Below are 16,694 nucleotides of genomic sequence, written 5' to 3' on the forward strand. Positions count from 1 at the left end.
GACTGCCCCAGTTTCCATTATTCCTGTAACCATCGTAAGTTGAGACATCAAAAAACTGGCAGCATCTCCTAGCCAGTGACTTGACACTGAGACTCAGGAGCAGCAGTGGGTCTCCGTGAATAGAAACAGAATCAGAGGTAGACAGAAACAAATACGTGATTTAAAAAAAAAAAAAAAAGAGAGAGAGAGAGAGAGAGAGAGAGAGAGAGAGAGAATCGTCAGGATTACCTTTTATATGAGAGTAGGTGGTGGCTGGAAGAGTGAAAGAAATCATGCTAACCTTGGTGATTTTTATTCTTCTACAAGACTATAATATAATTTCCTTATCTATTATAAGCACAATTCTACCTAAACACATGTATTAAATCTGAGGATTAATATATTATTTGGGGGAAATGTGTATCACCACAAAAATGAGAACAGAATTACACAGGCAAGACCTATTATGGATGGAAAACGCATTTGGAAAGAATGTGGCCCTGTTCACACATCCAAAGACCCGCCCTTGATAGGGCTGAGTTTAAGTGTATGAGGCACAATATAGCTCTTGTTTATCGCCATATGGAAGAAGCGCATACGGAACAGACACTTAAGAGATTAAAAAAACCTTCCAAAAATAAAGCAAGAAAACCCAAAGCAGAAAAGAAAAAGTAGAGTGCTTCCTTTCTGTGTGTGAGAGACGAGACTATTTCAACAGCTGATTCCACCCTCAAAGTATACAGCGCACATAAAATAAATACAGGTCACAAAAATTAACAAATCATCATAACTGCCTAATACATCCTGGGCTGGCTGCGGAAAAACAAGATCATTCTGGATTTATATCTGTAAGTATGGGATTTCCTGGACAGCTAATATCCACAAACAATCAAACACAGGAGGAACACGGGGAAAAAGGCAGCATTATTTCAAATTTGAGCTGGGAGTCGTGATTTGTAAAGGGCTGAACAGGAACTGGAGTTGAAATCTGAAGCAAGGAAATTCTTCTACTAGGCACTGATTGACATTTCTCTGTTTCTCTTGGCTCTGTGCAGGTTTTTAGGTCACTGGGTTTTGGATGTGATGCCAAGTGAGAATCTCACTAGCAAGGAAACTTTGAAAAGGACAACTAACTTAATCCCTCAATTTAAATAAAATAATAATAATAAAAAAAATCTAATGATACTTCACTCAAGAGTCAGAGCTTTTTATGAGACCTGTTGCCAATATTAGTGTCTTAGAATGATCTCATCTTTCATCCTGGCGAAATTCCAACACACAATTTCATTAACCCAGGTACTGCAGGTGATAAAACTCATTTTTCCCTAAAGAGACAGCTAAAAAGTACCAGTTATACATTTATGAAGTACCAGCAATCAAAATTATGGATTTTCTAAAAGGTTTTTAACTACTTTTATTGAAAGGAAAATCGCTGTCTCAGACTTTTGTGACACTGCTGCTAATAATAAATTTTACCATTTAGACATGGCCATAATATGGTAGACAGTGTCAATAAAAGTATGGAGCAAAGATGATCCCTGTCTTTTAAGTAATGCCTTCTAATTACATGCCGGAAATGATCACGTGAAGTATGTAACTAATGGCTCTTAAAAGAGAAGAACGCACAACAATGTATCTATAGTGATACAAGGTACTATACACCCATACTCAGTTATATGCAGAATTGCAGGAGCAGACATTTAAAAATCTGTCTACTGCTTTCAAAGTCTACAAGGAAAAATTAAATTTCATTTGCATTTCTGACTAAAGTCTGTTTGCTGAAAAAAAAAATGGGTTCAAAGGTTATTTGCTTCTTTTTTTTGAGCAAAGTGGTGGCAATGGACCTGTTATCTTTGGCAAATTTGTCTAAACTTTTCTATCTAATATTCTATATATCACTAGAGGGCACTGTGGTATTTAGGCCACTCTGACCTCTCTGAGTACTTGGAAAGGTCTTGAACTCCCGAACAATGTCAGAAAGGTGAAAGGGCAGACTTTTTAACGGGGGTGGGGGGGGGGGGGGGGGAGTTAGAATGTGTTCTGGTAGCACCCACTTTTTGATTTTTCTGAAGTAAAAAATGCAAATTCAGGGCAAAAGTCATATTCATCCAAAGCCCTGAGCTCACCCTGTGATACTCAAAGACTTGTCACCTGGGGGGTCCTGAAGGGGGCCCAGTGTCATCCCCATATCCTTGAGATTTAAATGGTGAGGCTGGACTTTGATTTGCATACACCCACATTCTAGACGGCCACTCCCTCCACATGTGCTCAAACCTCCTGCATGAACTGGGGGCAATTTCAGTGCAGAACATTCAGGCGTGCAAACTGAGAGCCACAAATGGTTTGGAACAATTTATGATATCCGGCCTCCTTCGACATGTATTAGCATATACCTGGTTTCTTTAGCATACACTTTGTTTTTCCAAAACCACAAACAGTGTTGCTGGAACTTCATGTGGAAGTGCTTAAGGGGCGGAAAGTTAACACCTTTGTGATCCTTGCAGCCTCACGGTGGCTGTTAAACAAAAGCCTCTTTGTGGAGGCTTTCTCGAGATGTTTTCTTAACATGTTCCAAGTAGTTTTAGGCAGGGAACTAAAGTAAACAAGATGTTACCATGATAAAAACACTTGTGAAAACATTATAGAGCGCACTTAGTAGTTTCTTTCACATAAAACTCTTCACAGTTTTGAGAAGTAAAATTCACAGAAAAAAAAAATTTTTTCAAAGCAAATGACGGATGAAATGTCCTCCACTGTCTGTAGTCGTCGACCTTTTTGAAAGGGTCAAAGTTCCACCCCTGGGCATTTTCCTACACCTTTTTTTCTCCTAGCCTACTAGAGCATTGTAGAACACTTATTTTGTTTTAATAAATAATATACATCCGTCCAACATGCAAAGGAATTGTTTTGATTGTTGTGCATGGTGCTCTTCTCCGAGAGAAATAGCCAAAAAATAAAAACAAAACAAAAACAAGAATTCCTTTCAAATGGATACCAAGCAAGGACGCACATTACACTCTTCTGAGATGTGACACAAATAACCCTCTAGAAGAAAAACTAGGTGAAATATTCTTCCCAAGCACATAAGACTACCTGGTATTCGTGAAACTATGGGTCTGTGTCTGATTTTACATTCTACGTTAGAGACAGGGAAATGTGGTCATGATTTCCTTCAAATCTGCTCTCCACCTTGTCAGAGAATTGTAGGAGCTCTTTTTGAAAAAGAAAAAGGGAAGAATTATAAATCCGTGTTTTCCCTGGTAAAGGTCGGGTCTTCAACCAGGTTTGAAAAGAAACAACCGATCCAAGTGGGGAGAGAATGGAAGAACACAGGGAGTTTCACCTATCTGCATCGGATTGGGCTTGTTTTTGTTTTGCTGTTATCGGAGGACTCCAAGCAAGGCAGGGCTGGAGGATTTCATTCGAGTTAGCACGGGCACCTGCTGGTATCTGTTAGGGCTAACAAATACAACAGTCACATGGTAACTCATGGGTGATGGGTTAAAAAAAAAAAAACAACACGAAAACTGCAACTTGTTTTGAGAAGAAACAGGGAAATAAATGCGTACAATAGACTGGCTATCTGCTGATTCTGATAAAGCTTCCCTCTGTTGGCTGTGGGGGAAAGACAACAGGATGGTTATTTGTACAGTATTTATCTTTGAAATCAAGGGCCCTGTGGTATACCTCACCTTGGGAACACACACTGCAGAATGATCACAGAAAAGTGTCAAATCTCTGGTTTTGATTTACCAACAGTTATGATATTTTGCTCTCAGGAGGAAAAAAAGATTATGCCTCATTTTTAGACCCATGAGTCTCCCCTCCCTTCCCTTAACCTCTCTTTCTGTGAACAGTGGCATTTTATTGTCAGATGGGATTTTTATCCTGAATAACTGATCTTGGCCTCTCTAAAAAGTTACATCTCATGAGCCTGAGCAAAAGAGGGTCAGGGAACAGTTACCGAGCAAAGTCACTTTCCCCTTTCACACTGAGCCCTAAAAACCAGGTGGAAAAACCCAAGCCCACCTAAGTATAAAAACTGGGGCTGGTGAATGAAGTAACAGGGCAAGGCAAGCATGGATGTTTCCTCAAAATATGAATAAACCTAAGGGCTCTGTGAATCTAGACTAAAATAACCCAGCATAGCAACTGGCCAAGGACATACAAAAAGATTTCTCAGCTACCGCCAAACAAGTTTACCCTAGGTCAGAGGTCAGCAATCCGAATGCCCATTCCTTACATACGGTCAGTCCTACAGCTGCTTTTATGCCACGATGGCAGAGGCGAGGAGTTGTGAAACCCAGCCCATTTATTGTCTGATCCTTTACAGAAAAAGCTTCCCATTCCTTGCCCCCCACCCCCGACCCCTGTCACATTTGACTATGTGGGACTTTTGACAAGAACTTTATGGTTAAAAAATTATATTAAAGATTAGTCTCTTCTGACAGATTAATGCTCTGCAGCGTCACGATACCTTTCCTAGGAATGTCAGAAATGTTGGGATTTTTAAAATCCCTCCTCTAAAAATATATGTAAGTGGATAGATAAGAAAAGAATGGTATGGGTTGGGCACTTTACATGATATACCTCTTAATTCCAACAACCCTGAGAGGTGGGGTACTAATATTATTATCCCAAATTGCATGTGCGGGTATTGATGCTCAGAAATGCTATGTAACTACCTCAAAGAACACACTCATACAAAGTGGCTTCACCACCCAAACTGCCTTTGCTTCAAAGCTTTTTCTACACCTACTGCCTTAAGTTGAAAGCATATAGTTAATAAGCTGCACTGCTTCTAACCAGGTGGTACTGTATGGCAGTTAAGAGCAGACACTGAACTACAAAGGCAGACAGCTTGGGTTTGGATCTTGACTCCACCTCTTACTAGCTGTGTGACGCTGGGGAAAATCACTTAACCCCTCTGTGTCAGTGTCCTTATCTGTCCCTTTCCTTATCCTTATCTGAGAGTAATACCTTAATATTATCAAGGTGGCTTGGGGATTAAATGAGTTAAGACAGTTGACGCTTGAAAAATGTGGGAGTTAGGAACACTGACCCCCTCACGCAGCAAAAATCTGTAATTTTGACTCCCCAAAAACTTAACTACTAATAGCCTACTGTTCACAGGAAGACTTGCCAACAACATAAAAAGTTGATTAACACAGATTTATACATTGTATGTATGATATAGTAGATTCCAATAAAGTAAGCTATAGGAGAAAAGAAAATATTAAGAAAATCATGAGAAAATATATTTATAAAACTACTGTATTGGAAAACAAAAATGTGCATGTTAGTGGATCTCTGCAACAAATCTATATTGTTCAAGGGTCAACTGCATATGTGAAGTACTTGGAACTGTCCCTGTTGCACAGATGTTTAATTATAAACCCTTACTAGCAGAGGGTAAAATCAGGGGATCAGAAGGTAGGTGGGAAAAAAAACTAGAAAGCAACAACTAAGTCAAGGTCAGAGAAATACTACATTATGCTGAGTAGGAGTGCCTTGGAGAATCCAAGCACTGCTGATTATCAACCTGCTTATTAAACCATAAGAAAACACCTCTAGAGAGGGATAATGGAAAAGAAGAGTGAATCCAAGAAAGAGGTGCTTCCAGAAGCTACAATCTGGCACAGTTAGAGAAGAAATACTTAAAACATCACTTCCCAATAACAATGACTCCATGGTGACATGAGTCAAAGAGGCCACGTGGTTTCTGTTTGACCCCCACGAAATACGGTAGCTCTTCCAGTCCAGTTCAATGGAAAGCAAAGTTGGTTTCATTAAAGCCACTGATTACTCTTTAGATGCACAGAGATGTGGGAGAAGTGAATCTGCAAGAAGACTAACTTATTTTCCACTACATTAAGCAAGACACTGAAACCTGAAGACAGCTCTGAATTTCCAAGAGCTAAAATCACGCTCGAGAGGAAACTCAGAATCCTGAATTCGTCATATATGGCCAATCAATGTGTAACTGAGGAAAGCAGTTAGAGAACAGTGAGTTCTAGGTTACTTTTTTTTTTTCCTTCAGCATTTACTCTCCCTTTGCTGATTTACATACTCATTTTTCACACTCAGGAACCAAGTCTCTCCTCCCTAGCCCTCATGTGGTTCACGTGCAGTGAACACATCTCTATCTGCTCTGGAGGTGGGCATCTGATGGGAGCCTGGCTACATCACTGTGACTGGCTCAAAGCTGGAACACATGACTCAATGTGGGTCAATGACAGTCTGCCCAGGACTACTGCTGGCACTACGGGAAAAGAGATGCACTCTGAGATGAATAAACTTACGGCATGGCATTGTCTTCCTTAGCTCTACTTGGAAAGAGCCTAAGAACGAAGGCAACACAGAAGAAAACTGAGCTAAGAGACAGAGAACCAAAACTGCCACAACACTGTTTAAGCATCTGAATCCAGCCATGGACTTCCCAGTTACAAGAGTCAATTATCATTCCTTACCCCCTGGCTTTTTTAGTTGAGGGAAAGGATGAGGGGTTAAACCAGTTTAAGTCAGGTTTCTGTAGCTTGCAAACAAAAGTCTTCTAACAAACACAAGTCGACAAATAAGTCCGAGGAAATAAACAAGCAACAGTTGCAGGTTCATAGTGGGCATTCCAATTCCACTGAGCAAATATGAACTGAGAACACGTCATTTCATGTGCAAAACCACAATAAATAATTGAGAGGTCGTTTCCTATAAACAGCCAGCTTCCTAATATCCTTAAAAGGGTTTTTTTTTTTTTTTTTTTTAAAGGTTTTGGTCTAGGCCCCAATTCTGATGATCTTTAGATTCTTTTCTTTAGTATGAGGTGTGGTTTGAAATTGTGCTATCAAATGGTGGAGGCAAAGAAAAAAAAAAAAGATTATATATATGTAATATATATAATATGTATTATATAATAAAAATTATATATAATATATACATTTTATATACCTTTATCTCTATACATATCACATAACTGTCAGTTTATATAATAAATGGACTTCTGATTTGAGGATGAGGGTGGAAATACTTTGGTAATTAACATTTTTAAAATGGATCATATTGGAAAACTGCCCTTTTCCCTTGTGACTCTAAAACTGATACACTGAGAATGTTCATAGCAATTGTATATTTCTAGAGACTTTATGAAAATAAATCTTATTTACCGATGGTTATCAGCCATTCTACAGATGAGCGAAATTAGCACCCATACTTTCATCAAAGCTAGCACTGGTGCAGAAGGTGAAATCAGAATTTGAAAGTGGCTTCTGCCAAGGTCTTTTTCTCTCATTATCTAAATACAACTAGGCAACAACAAAACAATGATTTATAATGAGTGATTTATAAGAGAACAAAGCCCAATAACACTAACTTGAATCATAAAAATTGTAAAGGGCTTTTGCTTACTCTGAAGTATCACTGTTCTTGAATGTTGATACTTAAAACAAATTTCAGGCATCTCTTTTTAAAAAAATTTAGTACTTAAGTTTCTAATGACCACCTCATGCTTTTCAAGTAAACTTAATAAAGCTGGGAAGCTCTGAAATAGATTCATAGGCTTCATTAATTAAAAAACGATATTCACCAAAGCTCCTTTCAGGTAACACTAGATGTACCTTTAACGGTAGGTTCTTATAATATTTGTATCCAGGTCCATAAAGCTAAATAGAGAGATTGCTTTAACAATATAAAGACCACACTAAGCCAGAAAACTGCACATAAATCAGCCTGCTTCTAGTTCTAGAGGCTTGAATGAGAGAGAAAAGACAGAAGGAAAGACCCCCAAAAACCCAATTTGTAAGCCATCATGAAGCCAGATTTAAAGGAGTGATATGTGCGCATACAATGGATTACTGCATGATATGTAAACATACTAAGTATAATGTATTATTATATTCGGTCCGTCTGTCAATGATTCAATGATACTATCACAATAAATTTATGGGGGTGTCCATAACACAGGGTGGTTTAGTCTAAATTTTATTAAAAGACAAGGTAATAACTGTAGGGAATGGGAAATCATAAGATGTAGTGCAGAAACCTTTCACTTCAACTAGGAGAGGATTCATGTATCGTTTATTTACAGAGATACTTTAACAGCATTACAGATTCAAATGGAGCAACCCAAGTTTCAGTCATACTTTAATTGTAGAAATTAAAGTTACTCCATTCTCTCCAAAAGGACAAGAATCCGAGCTAAAGCCAGCACCAATATGGAAAGGCAAGAAGCAAGGTGGTAGCATTTCCTTGGCACCCATTTCTTGAGTTTATAAGGTCATTTGCAGAAAAAACAAAGAGGCCCAATCACCAAGCTACCACCGGCCAGTATCTGACAGCAGTTTTAAAAAATCAGAGTTAGTAGGTCAGTGATTCAGTATGCAGACACATGAATAAAAGTGAAAACTAAATTACTGCAAATTTAATACTGGGAGAATTTTCATTTAATCACTGTCATTCTGAGAAAATGGTTAAACACAGACCCTTACGAACAGCATCAAAACTGTCCTTGGTTATACCTCGTTTGCCCTTTACACTCAATCCTCGGCAGATTCTGTAACTATTCCTATGACAATACACTAGACCTCATGATTTAGAGTCCATCCTCAAAATGGTGGTATGAAACCCTCCATCAAAAAGGCATTTTATGAGGAAAAGCATGAGCAGCGGGAGGTGATGGCTATGTAAAAGAAAAAGGCAATATAAAATCATTCTTACTTTAGGAATGATTGGAAATCTTCACAAACTGCTTCACAGCCTGGCCACTTGCATACACCATGTCCATAGAGAGGATGACTATGGGGATGCTCCTCATGGGACAAACTGAAAAAAAAAACACACACACACACACACAAAAGGACAAGAGAATGAATATGTTGCCAAGATCCATCCCCCCAGACTTAAAAGGCAAGAGGAACCCACATGGCTGAAAGTGGACATGGAGGAACCAAGGGTCTTTTTCCCCATGAATTTACTATTTCCAAATTGTTATTTAAAAGCAAGAGTTAAATTCCAAAATGTGAATAGTCCAATGTTAGCAATGTGACCACCATGTATGAAAAGTGTTTGACAGGCTTTTGTTAGAGGCAAAGCTCTCCACACTCAGGCTGTGAAGGATTCTTTAAAAAGCTAGAATTTATCATTTAATCTACATAATGAAAATGATAAAATCTGTACTTGATTTTGAGATTCTCTTGCTGTTCTCTACCCAGAATATTATACATTTTCCTCCTCTCTTCCACCAAAAAACTGCTTTCACATAATTGTATGATCGTTTCATAAATTAATTTTATCAAGCAAAGAATAGAGCAATGAAATAATTTAGAAAGACAAATATATCCAAGTAGATGATTAGCTTTAAAAGACACTAATAACTGCAGGAAGATTATATCCCTAAAATTATAGACACCAAGAGTGAGAAAAAACTTGGCATGAACAAAAGGGGTTAATCCTCCAGTGGGGTTCCAATCAATACATAATGATTTGACCACAAGGATCCAAGTCATGGGATGCTTTGATCCATGCCATGTGGTGCTTGGGGAAGTATATCTGTTGCACTCGCTGATGAACCATATTCTCAAATATTTTCTCTATTAGATTTCTGCATCCGGACTTCTTTCAGAGAAGTTATTTTTCCAGTCGTTTCCATAACCTTATATTGCATCAAATAGAAATGTAAAACTAACACAGAGTTCTGTTTCGTACTCAAGCGCATTCCCTTCAAGGAAAGGGCTATTTTGCAACTTACTCCACTGCTTCTCTGTGACTTTGAACTTCAATCATGACTACACACATGCATGCATGCACGCGTGACTTCTATTTTATATTACCACCAGGATGTGTATTCATATATCATCTACCGATTCACGTTCACAGAGCAGACATACACAAACGCCACTTGTCCCTGACTTATAACATAATGAATCCACAGAGGGCATGTTATGAACAGTTAAACTAAGGAGCAGTAGGAGTAAACACACACGTGTGCAGAACTACACCTTATCAAGGATCAATAGGTCTCTCTATAGCTTTTAAATAATTACACTGGAAATCTAACATAACTTGAAAATAATGACAAGCTTCTCTGCCTTAAAACAGAAAATACATCTGGGAACCAGAAAAAAATTACAGAAGTCTAACTCAAAAAGGTGTCCCCATGAGAGAAAAGACTAACACGAGTGAACGAAGGTAGCTCTGTAGTGAGAACTATAAAGCCCAATGACAAAAGGATATTCTCTAAGCAGTGAAGAAGGCAAGAGTCCATTGGACCAAAGGAAAGAATTACTGCCAATCCAAGTTCATCTTTGGATTTTTTAAAGACTAAAATCAATTACATAAGATGATGGATGCTAGTGAAACTATTTTGGTTCACGGTCATGACACCAGTAAATCAAGTCATTATGCTGTACAACTTAACACACACTATATGTCAATTACATCTCAATACAGAAAAAACAGATATGGTACCAAAACAGAATTTCAAATGATTACTGACAATATTTGAAATTAAAGTAATCCTCCTAAGGACTAGAATTTTTAGTTATTCTGAGGGAAGGAAATCATTTAAAAAGAAAGCTATTCCTACCAATAGCTTAGAAAGAAAAAAAAAAAACCCTAAATATTTTCTTTACCAACTTTAGTCTATATAAAAAACATATAATACACATTTTGACAAATTAAGGTATGAAGATTTATATCATCCTTTTATATTTAACATAATTTTGTTATTAAATAATTTCTCATGCTATCAACTGTCTTCAAAACTTTATTTACTGAAGCTAAGAGCTCATCATAAACCATCTTGGCCCTAGTTACATACCGAAATTTGTCTAACCATCCATTTTGGACACTGAGATTCCCTTTATGTTTCAGACGTTTATGAATAATGTTAAAAATAAAATTTACCAGGTTAAACATTCCAGTATATAACTGATTTTTACAAGACACATTCAGAGAAATGGGATAGTCAGTTAATGAGTACTAAGTTTTAAAATTCACTATGAATATTCTATCAAGTTGCTCTCGAGAGATGCTACGTGCCGAGTGCATTCTTAGCCATTATACATACTTTGTGTGATCCTTTAAGTTGGAAACCAAATGCCTCAACTAGTTAAGATATAAAATTAATACCCTTAGTTAAAAACAGCAAAGGGCTGTTCTATCGTGCTTTTTTGTTGTTGTTGTTAACTGCAGAGTGTTCTGAAAAGTATGAAAGAAAATGGTATGTCTTCACTAGAGGGATTTATGACTAGAAATAAAATATACATGATTTAACATGGACTCTGCCATCCGTCTCCCCCACCCAATCCCTCTGCTTTTTGGTTAACTTGTCTGTGAAGGCCCTGTGGCTTGAATAAAAACTACTCTGCTCTAAGAATTTATTTTTTGATCAACTTGGTATCCTTATTTCAAAGTAAGGACAGAGGACAGTTCACTAAGGCCTTAGAAAGACAACCATGGGGCACCTGAAGTCTAAAGAAACAAAGTCCTCACACACATCTAGATAGTTACATACTCAGAAGACCTCTTGAAAACTTAACTGTACATTAAAACCATATTTATTATGAAATTAAGATATGCTCTTATTTTAGTAAGTTCACATAATACGGGGCGTGCCTCGGTGGCTGAGGTCATGATCCCAGGGTCCTGGGATCGAGCCCCGCATCGGGCTCCCTGCTCCGCGGGAAGCCTGCTTCTCCCTCTCCCACTCCCCCTGCTTGTGTTCTCTCTCATTGTCTCTCTGTGTCAAATAAATAATAAAATCTTAAAAAAAAAAAGTTCACATAACACTGAGTTGGCTACTGAAGAAAGTCCATTCCTCATGCCATCCTGCCCTCATCCCACACCTAATAACCCCACCCTAGATAACACTGTTAACGTCTAGTACATTATTGTGCTACATTTTTCTTCTAATGTCTTACTAGTTTACAAAAATGGAAACTATAAATGCCATTGTTGTTTTTCCTGTTTAATATATAATCGAACAGTTTGATTTCATTTATTTTTTGCATCTCACAGGTACATTTCTTCAGGCCCCGCAGGAAACGGCCCTGCAAGCGTACAGCGAGGGACATTCCACATTCCCATCTAAGAGAGCTTGCTGCAATTTACAGCCAGACTGGCGTTCCACCTGATGTGCATTCCAAGTAAAGATGGTTAATGATGACCACGAGCAGGTGCAGAACCTGAAGCTCTGAAATCTTTTCTTTTATCCGCACTCCAGATTTCCTAAAAGATGAAGCCCATTCAACCCCATTCCTACCTAAATCTCCTGGTAAACTTAGGTATAAGCAGGGCTTCATGGGGATCCAAACATTTTTAATAAGGCTTTGATGTATCTCAGCATGCAGGACCACTGGTTCCAGCCTCCCTGACCCGCATGGCCAGTAACTATAATTGGATACTTTTAAATACACAGTGGTCTGAAATAAAGTGCTTGGCTATGGCAGGAAAAGGAATAGGCTGGCGGTGGCGCCTTGATAGAGTATCTCTGGACAAACACATAAGGAATCATAGTTAATTGTCAGGGGTGATGAAGAAACAAAATTTTCACCATATCACTTTTTAAGTTTTTATGTTGTACACTGCAGAAGTGTTTTGCTGTGCAATTATTTTTTTCATATATATGTATGAACATGCACATATATAGGCACACATGAAAGAATCAAGTGCTACTCAGGACCCAATATTGAGACTGCCATTTGCCCTGAGAGGGGCAGAGCCGAACCCATGGTGCGTGTGGCTGAGTCCTGCTTCTGGCCTTTCGGTCGCGCTGTATGGTATACCAGTTATACTTCTGAATGGGAGCATTTCTGTGTCATCAGAACAGCAGAACAGACATTTATACTCTGACTGCCTTTCGGGATGTGCCAAAAGGTAAAAGAAGGGAAATTTACTCTTCTTATGTCAGAGTATATCAGCCGGAGCCATAACTTTGATACAGACTTCAGCCTCTGAGAAGATTTTATATGATGGCGATGGTTCCTCAGTGGTGACTCTTCACAATTTCCTTCCAAGTTCCCTTCTTAATGACAACTTGAAACTGGATCATTCAACTCACCTGCTGCACAGCTAAGAACAATTTCTCATTTCAGCCCCTACTCTTTAGTGTCCCTACTAGTCCTATAAAGTTAATTTTCTCTGGTGTAACCAAGAGGAGAATAATCTTTGAAGGAGACGAAGTCAACAGACATGACGCTGGACCCCAAGACATTTCCTGCCAAGTTAAAGGCAGTCTTCCTTTCTCTTCAAGGTGCACTCTCAGCTTTTCTGGTGCCCTGACCCAAGTTCTCACGGTCGTCTTTGGGGTCTCCCCCAACTTGTGTGTTTTCCCTTTTCCAAGAGTGCTCTGTTTTCTTCCTCTCAAAATTTCTGATTCATCTGTAACAAAAATCTACATCTGTGTGCATCAGGTTTATAGCTTCTCTCCCCCATGCTTCCCCCGAATTAACCCCAAATTATAAATTGTGTATTATTTCACCGGCATGTTATTTCATAAACTGAGTTATGAAAGACCGTTGGTCATTCTCCAATCACTCAAAAAGGTGGAATAGGTTTATCTTTTTAAATGTTATTGAGCAATTCATACACCATACGATTCACTCTTTTCACATGTATAAGCCAATGGTTTTGAATATGTTCAGAGCTGTATAACCACATCACATATAATTTTAGAACATTTCTATCACACCATAAAGGAATCATCTACCCATTAACAACCACTCCTCATCTCTTCCCAACCTTCAGCTTCTTCTAACCACTAGTCTTCTGTTTCTAGACATATACTTATTCTGGATATTTCATATAAATAGTATCATACAAGATGTGCTTTTTTTGTGTCTGCCTTCTTCCACTTAGCATAATGTTTCGGAGGTTCATCCTCACTGTAGCATGTGTTAGTACGTCTTTTCTTTTTTCTTTTTCTTTTTTTTTTTTTTTACAGCTGAATAGTATTCCACTGGATATACAGAAACACACTTTAAAAAAAAAAATCCATTCATCCACTGATGGACATTTGGGCTGTTTCCACATTCTAGCTATTGTGAAGAGTGGTGATATGAGAATGCATGTCCATGTACATGATTGAATTTATGTTCTCAATTCTTTGGGGTCTATGTTTAAGGGGAGAATTGGCAGGTCATGTGGAAAATCTATGGTTAACATTTTGAGGAAATGCCAGACCAATTTTGAAAGCAGCTACACTACCTTATATTCTGACCAGGATTGTTTGAGGGTTACAATTTCTCCACATACTTGCCAACACCTGCTATACGTGTTTATTTTGGCCATCTTGGTAGATATAAGGTGGTACCTTTTTGTGTTTCTGATTTGTATTTATTTAATGTTTAATGATGTTGTGCATCTTTTCATGCGCCTACCCATTTATATATCTTAAGAGAAATGACTGTTCAAATTCTTCATCCACTTTTTAAAAAACTGGGTTATCATTTTATTGTTGCACAGCAAGAAATTTTTTTTTTTTTTTTCTGGTTTCACAGCAAGAAATTTTTAAAAATATTTTCTGCATGTTAGTTTCTTATCAGACATATGATTTACAAATATTTATTCCCATCTTGTGGATTGTCTTTTCAGTTTGATGGTGTGTTCTGAAGCACACGTCTCTAATTTTGACAAAGTCCAACGTACCTATTTTTCTTGTGGTTCTATATGATTCTGATGTCACATCTAATAACCCACTGACTAATCGAACGTAATGAAGATTTATTCCCATGTTTTCTTCTGAGAGCGCTAGCTCTCACATTCATTTTGAGTTGATTTTTGTATATGGTGTGAGGAAGACGTTGAACTTCATTATTTTGCATGTTGTCACAGCACCATTTGATGAAAAGATTATTCTGTTCTATCCTAAATGAATTGTCTTGGCACCTTTGTCAAAAACCAACTGAACAACAACAACAACAAAAAAAACCAAAAAAAAAAAAAACAACCCAACTGAACATTAAATTCGCTTTTGCTACATTTTGCACATGGATTCTGCACATGGATAGGGAGTAGGCAAAAATGATACATCTTGTTACTGACAAGATGAATAAGGAGGAGGTGTTCAGTGATTACTGGTTAAAGGAATGAAGGAGGTCTATCCCTTCCAATAAGGACTAACGGCATCATTACTGCTGCTGTGAAGCAGGAAGCATTTCCCTTCTAAACCACTCCCCACCCCCCTACAAATACACCAAAAAGCACAACTAATCCCCTTCCTGCCGCCTTTGCTTAGAAGCAGTTCTGCCTCCCTCTCTTCCCCATTGGTCACTCTCTTCCCCGCCCCCCCCCCACAACCATTTAGCCTTTCATTCAACCAGCGAGCATTAATGGAAAGCTAACCCTAAGACAGGCACCCAGGATACTAATGATAAAGACCAGTTCTCTACCAAACTGCCACGGTGCCTCCCTACAGCTCAAGTCTCTCCTTGTCTGTCTTTTTTCCAGTTCTTTGGTTTCATGTCCATGTGCACGTGCTTCCTTATGTCCACTCCATTAACACTGTTAGTCACAGAATCTCCCCTCCCAGATCTGGAACAGCCCATGATTCTGGCTGGGTGGCAAGGGACTGCTCATCACCCCTTGTCAAAGCCTCCAACAACCCCAGATACCTCAGGTTTCCAGAAAGGTGTCCTCTTGACACAGTTTCATGACTACCTAATAGAAAGCACCTTACACTAAACTGATCATAATCACATAAGTTATCAACGAAAGCCACTATTTTAAAGTTTCTTCTTTTCTTTAATTCTTTAATGACAACTTACACAGAAAGGATCCCACTTTCTCTCTTTTTCTACATCACTTTTTAGTTCTTATCCTATTTCCCTGCCTTCTATTTTGCTACCACATCCTACTTTCAGTGACACTTTAAGTACCAGATCAGGGATTTCTCAGCTTGGAAGACAGGAGTATGAATTCAATTTCTAGTGATGAAGTGATAACAGAAGATATGGTGACTTCAGATGTTTTATATTAAATGTTCACAAACAAATGGATCTATTTATGATATATACAACAAGTCAATTTCATGGACACCAAACAAGGTGAGTTGGCTTTGGAATTCTGTCACAGTGGCCCTTATAATACAGAGTAATGCAGATGAACAATGGCAAAAGAGATGATGACTTAAATCTCTACCACAATTTTCCATTTTAGAGTTTATTCTTCTGACGTCTTTCCTACCATTGTATATCTCCTCCAAACCAGCTGGAAGTCAAAGTCTCTTGCAGAAAATAAAATGACAGGTCAAGTTTCTTCATGGGTTACACTGCAGTATCAGGAGGAAAAGGTCTTACACCTGCCTACAAACGCACAAATGATATGTGGGAACAGGGGCAATGAGGATGTGAGTACGGCATCCTTTTTCCTGAGAGCTTTGTAAAAATGACCTTTCTCCTTTAACTTTCACTGAAAACACTTCAAGAAGCAGGCGGGCTTCTCATTTCCCATTGAAAGCTGGGAGACGGCTCAGATGTTGCATTTCTAGCATACTGCCTTCATTTTGCTTTTCACTCATTACAGAAATACGCCATCCTACGTGTTTATTCATCAGTTTTCTGAAAGTACATTGGCCATCAGTTCTACAATCTTACCACAAAGACAAGGGTGCCTGACAAAAAAGCCTATGACAGAGTCCAGCCTAAAGTGAGTGAAGATGAAGTCTCCACCAACTGGAAAACACACACACACACACACACACACACACACACACACACACACACACA

At 38.4% G+C, this 16,694-nt stretch overlaps 1 protein-coding gene across 7 annotated transcripts in view; it reads right to left on the minus strand.

Moving 5' to 3' along the window:
- Positions 1-16,694, minus strand: part of FOXP1 (forkhead box P1) — a 568,616-nt gene that overhangs the window by 48,959 nt on the left and 502,963 nt on the right. For all 7 annotated transcript variants that reach the window (XM_073901540.1, XM_025885358.2, XM_025885356.2 and 4 more), the window contains one exon: positions 8,689-8,793. In XM_073901540.1, coding sequence (XP_073757641.1) covers positions 8,689-8,793 — 105 coding nt within the window. The remainder of the gene's footprint in view (positions 1-8,688; positions 8,794-16,694) is intronic.

Source organism: Callorhinus ursinus, unplaced genomic scaffold, assembly GCF_003265705.2.
Source record: "Callorhinus ursinus isolate GAN/ISIS: 27379988/994484 unplaced genomic scaffold, GSC_fseal_2.0 scaffold15, whole genome shotgun sequence".
Lineage (NCBI taxonomy): Eukaryota > Metazoa > Chordata > Mammalia > Carnivora > Otariidae > Callorhinus > Callorhinus ursinus.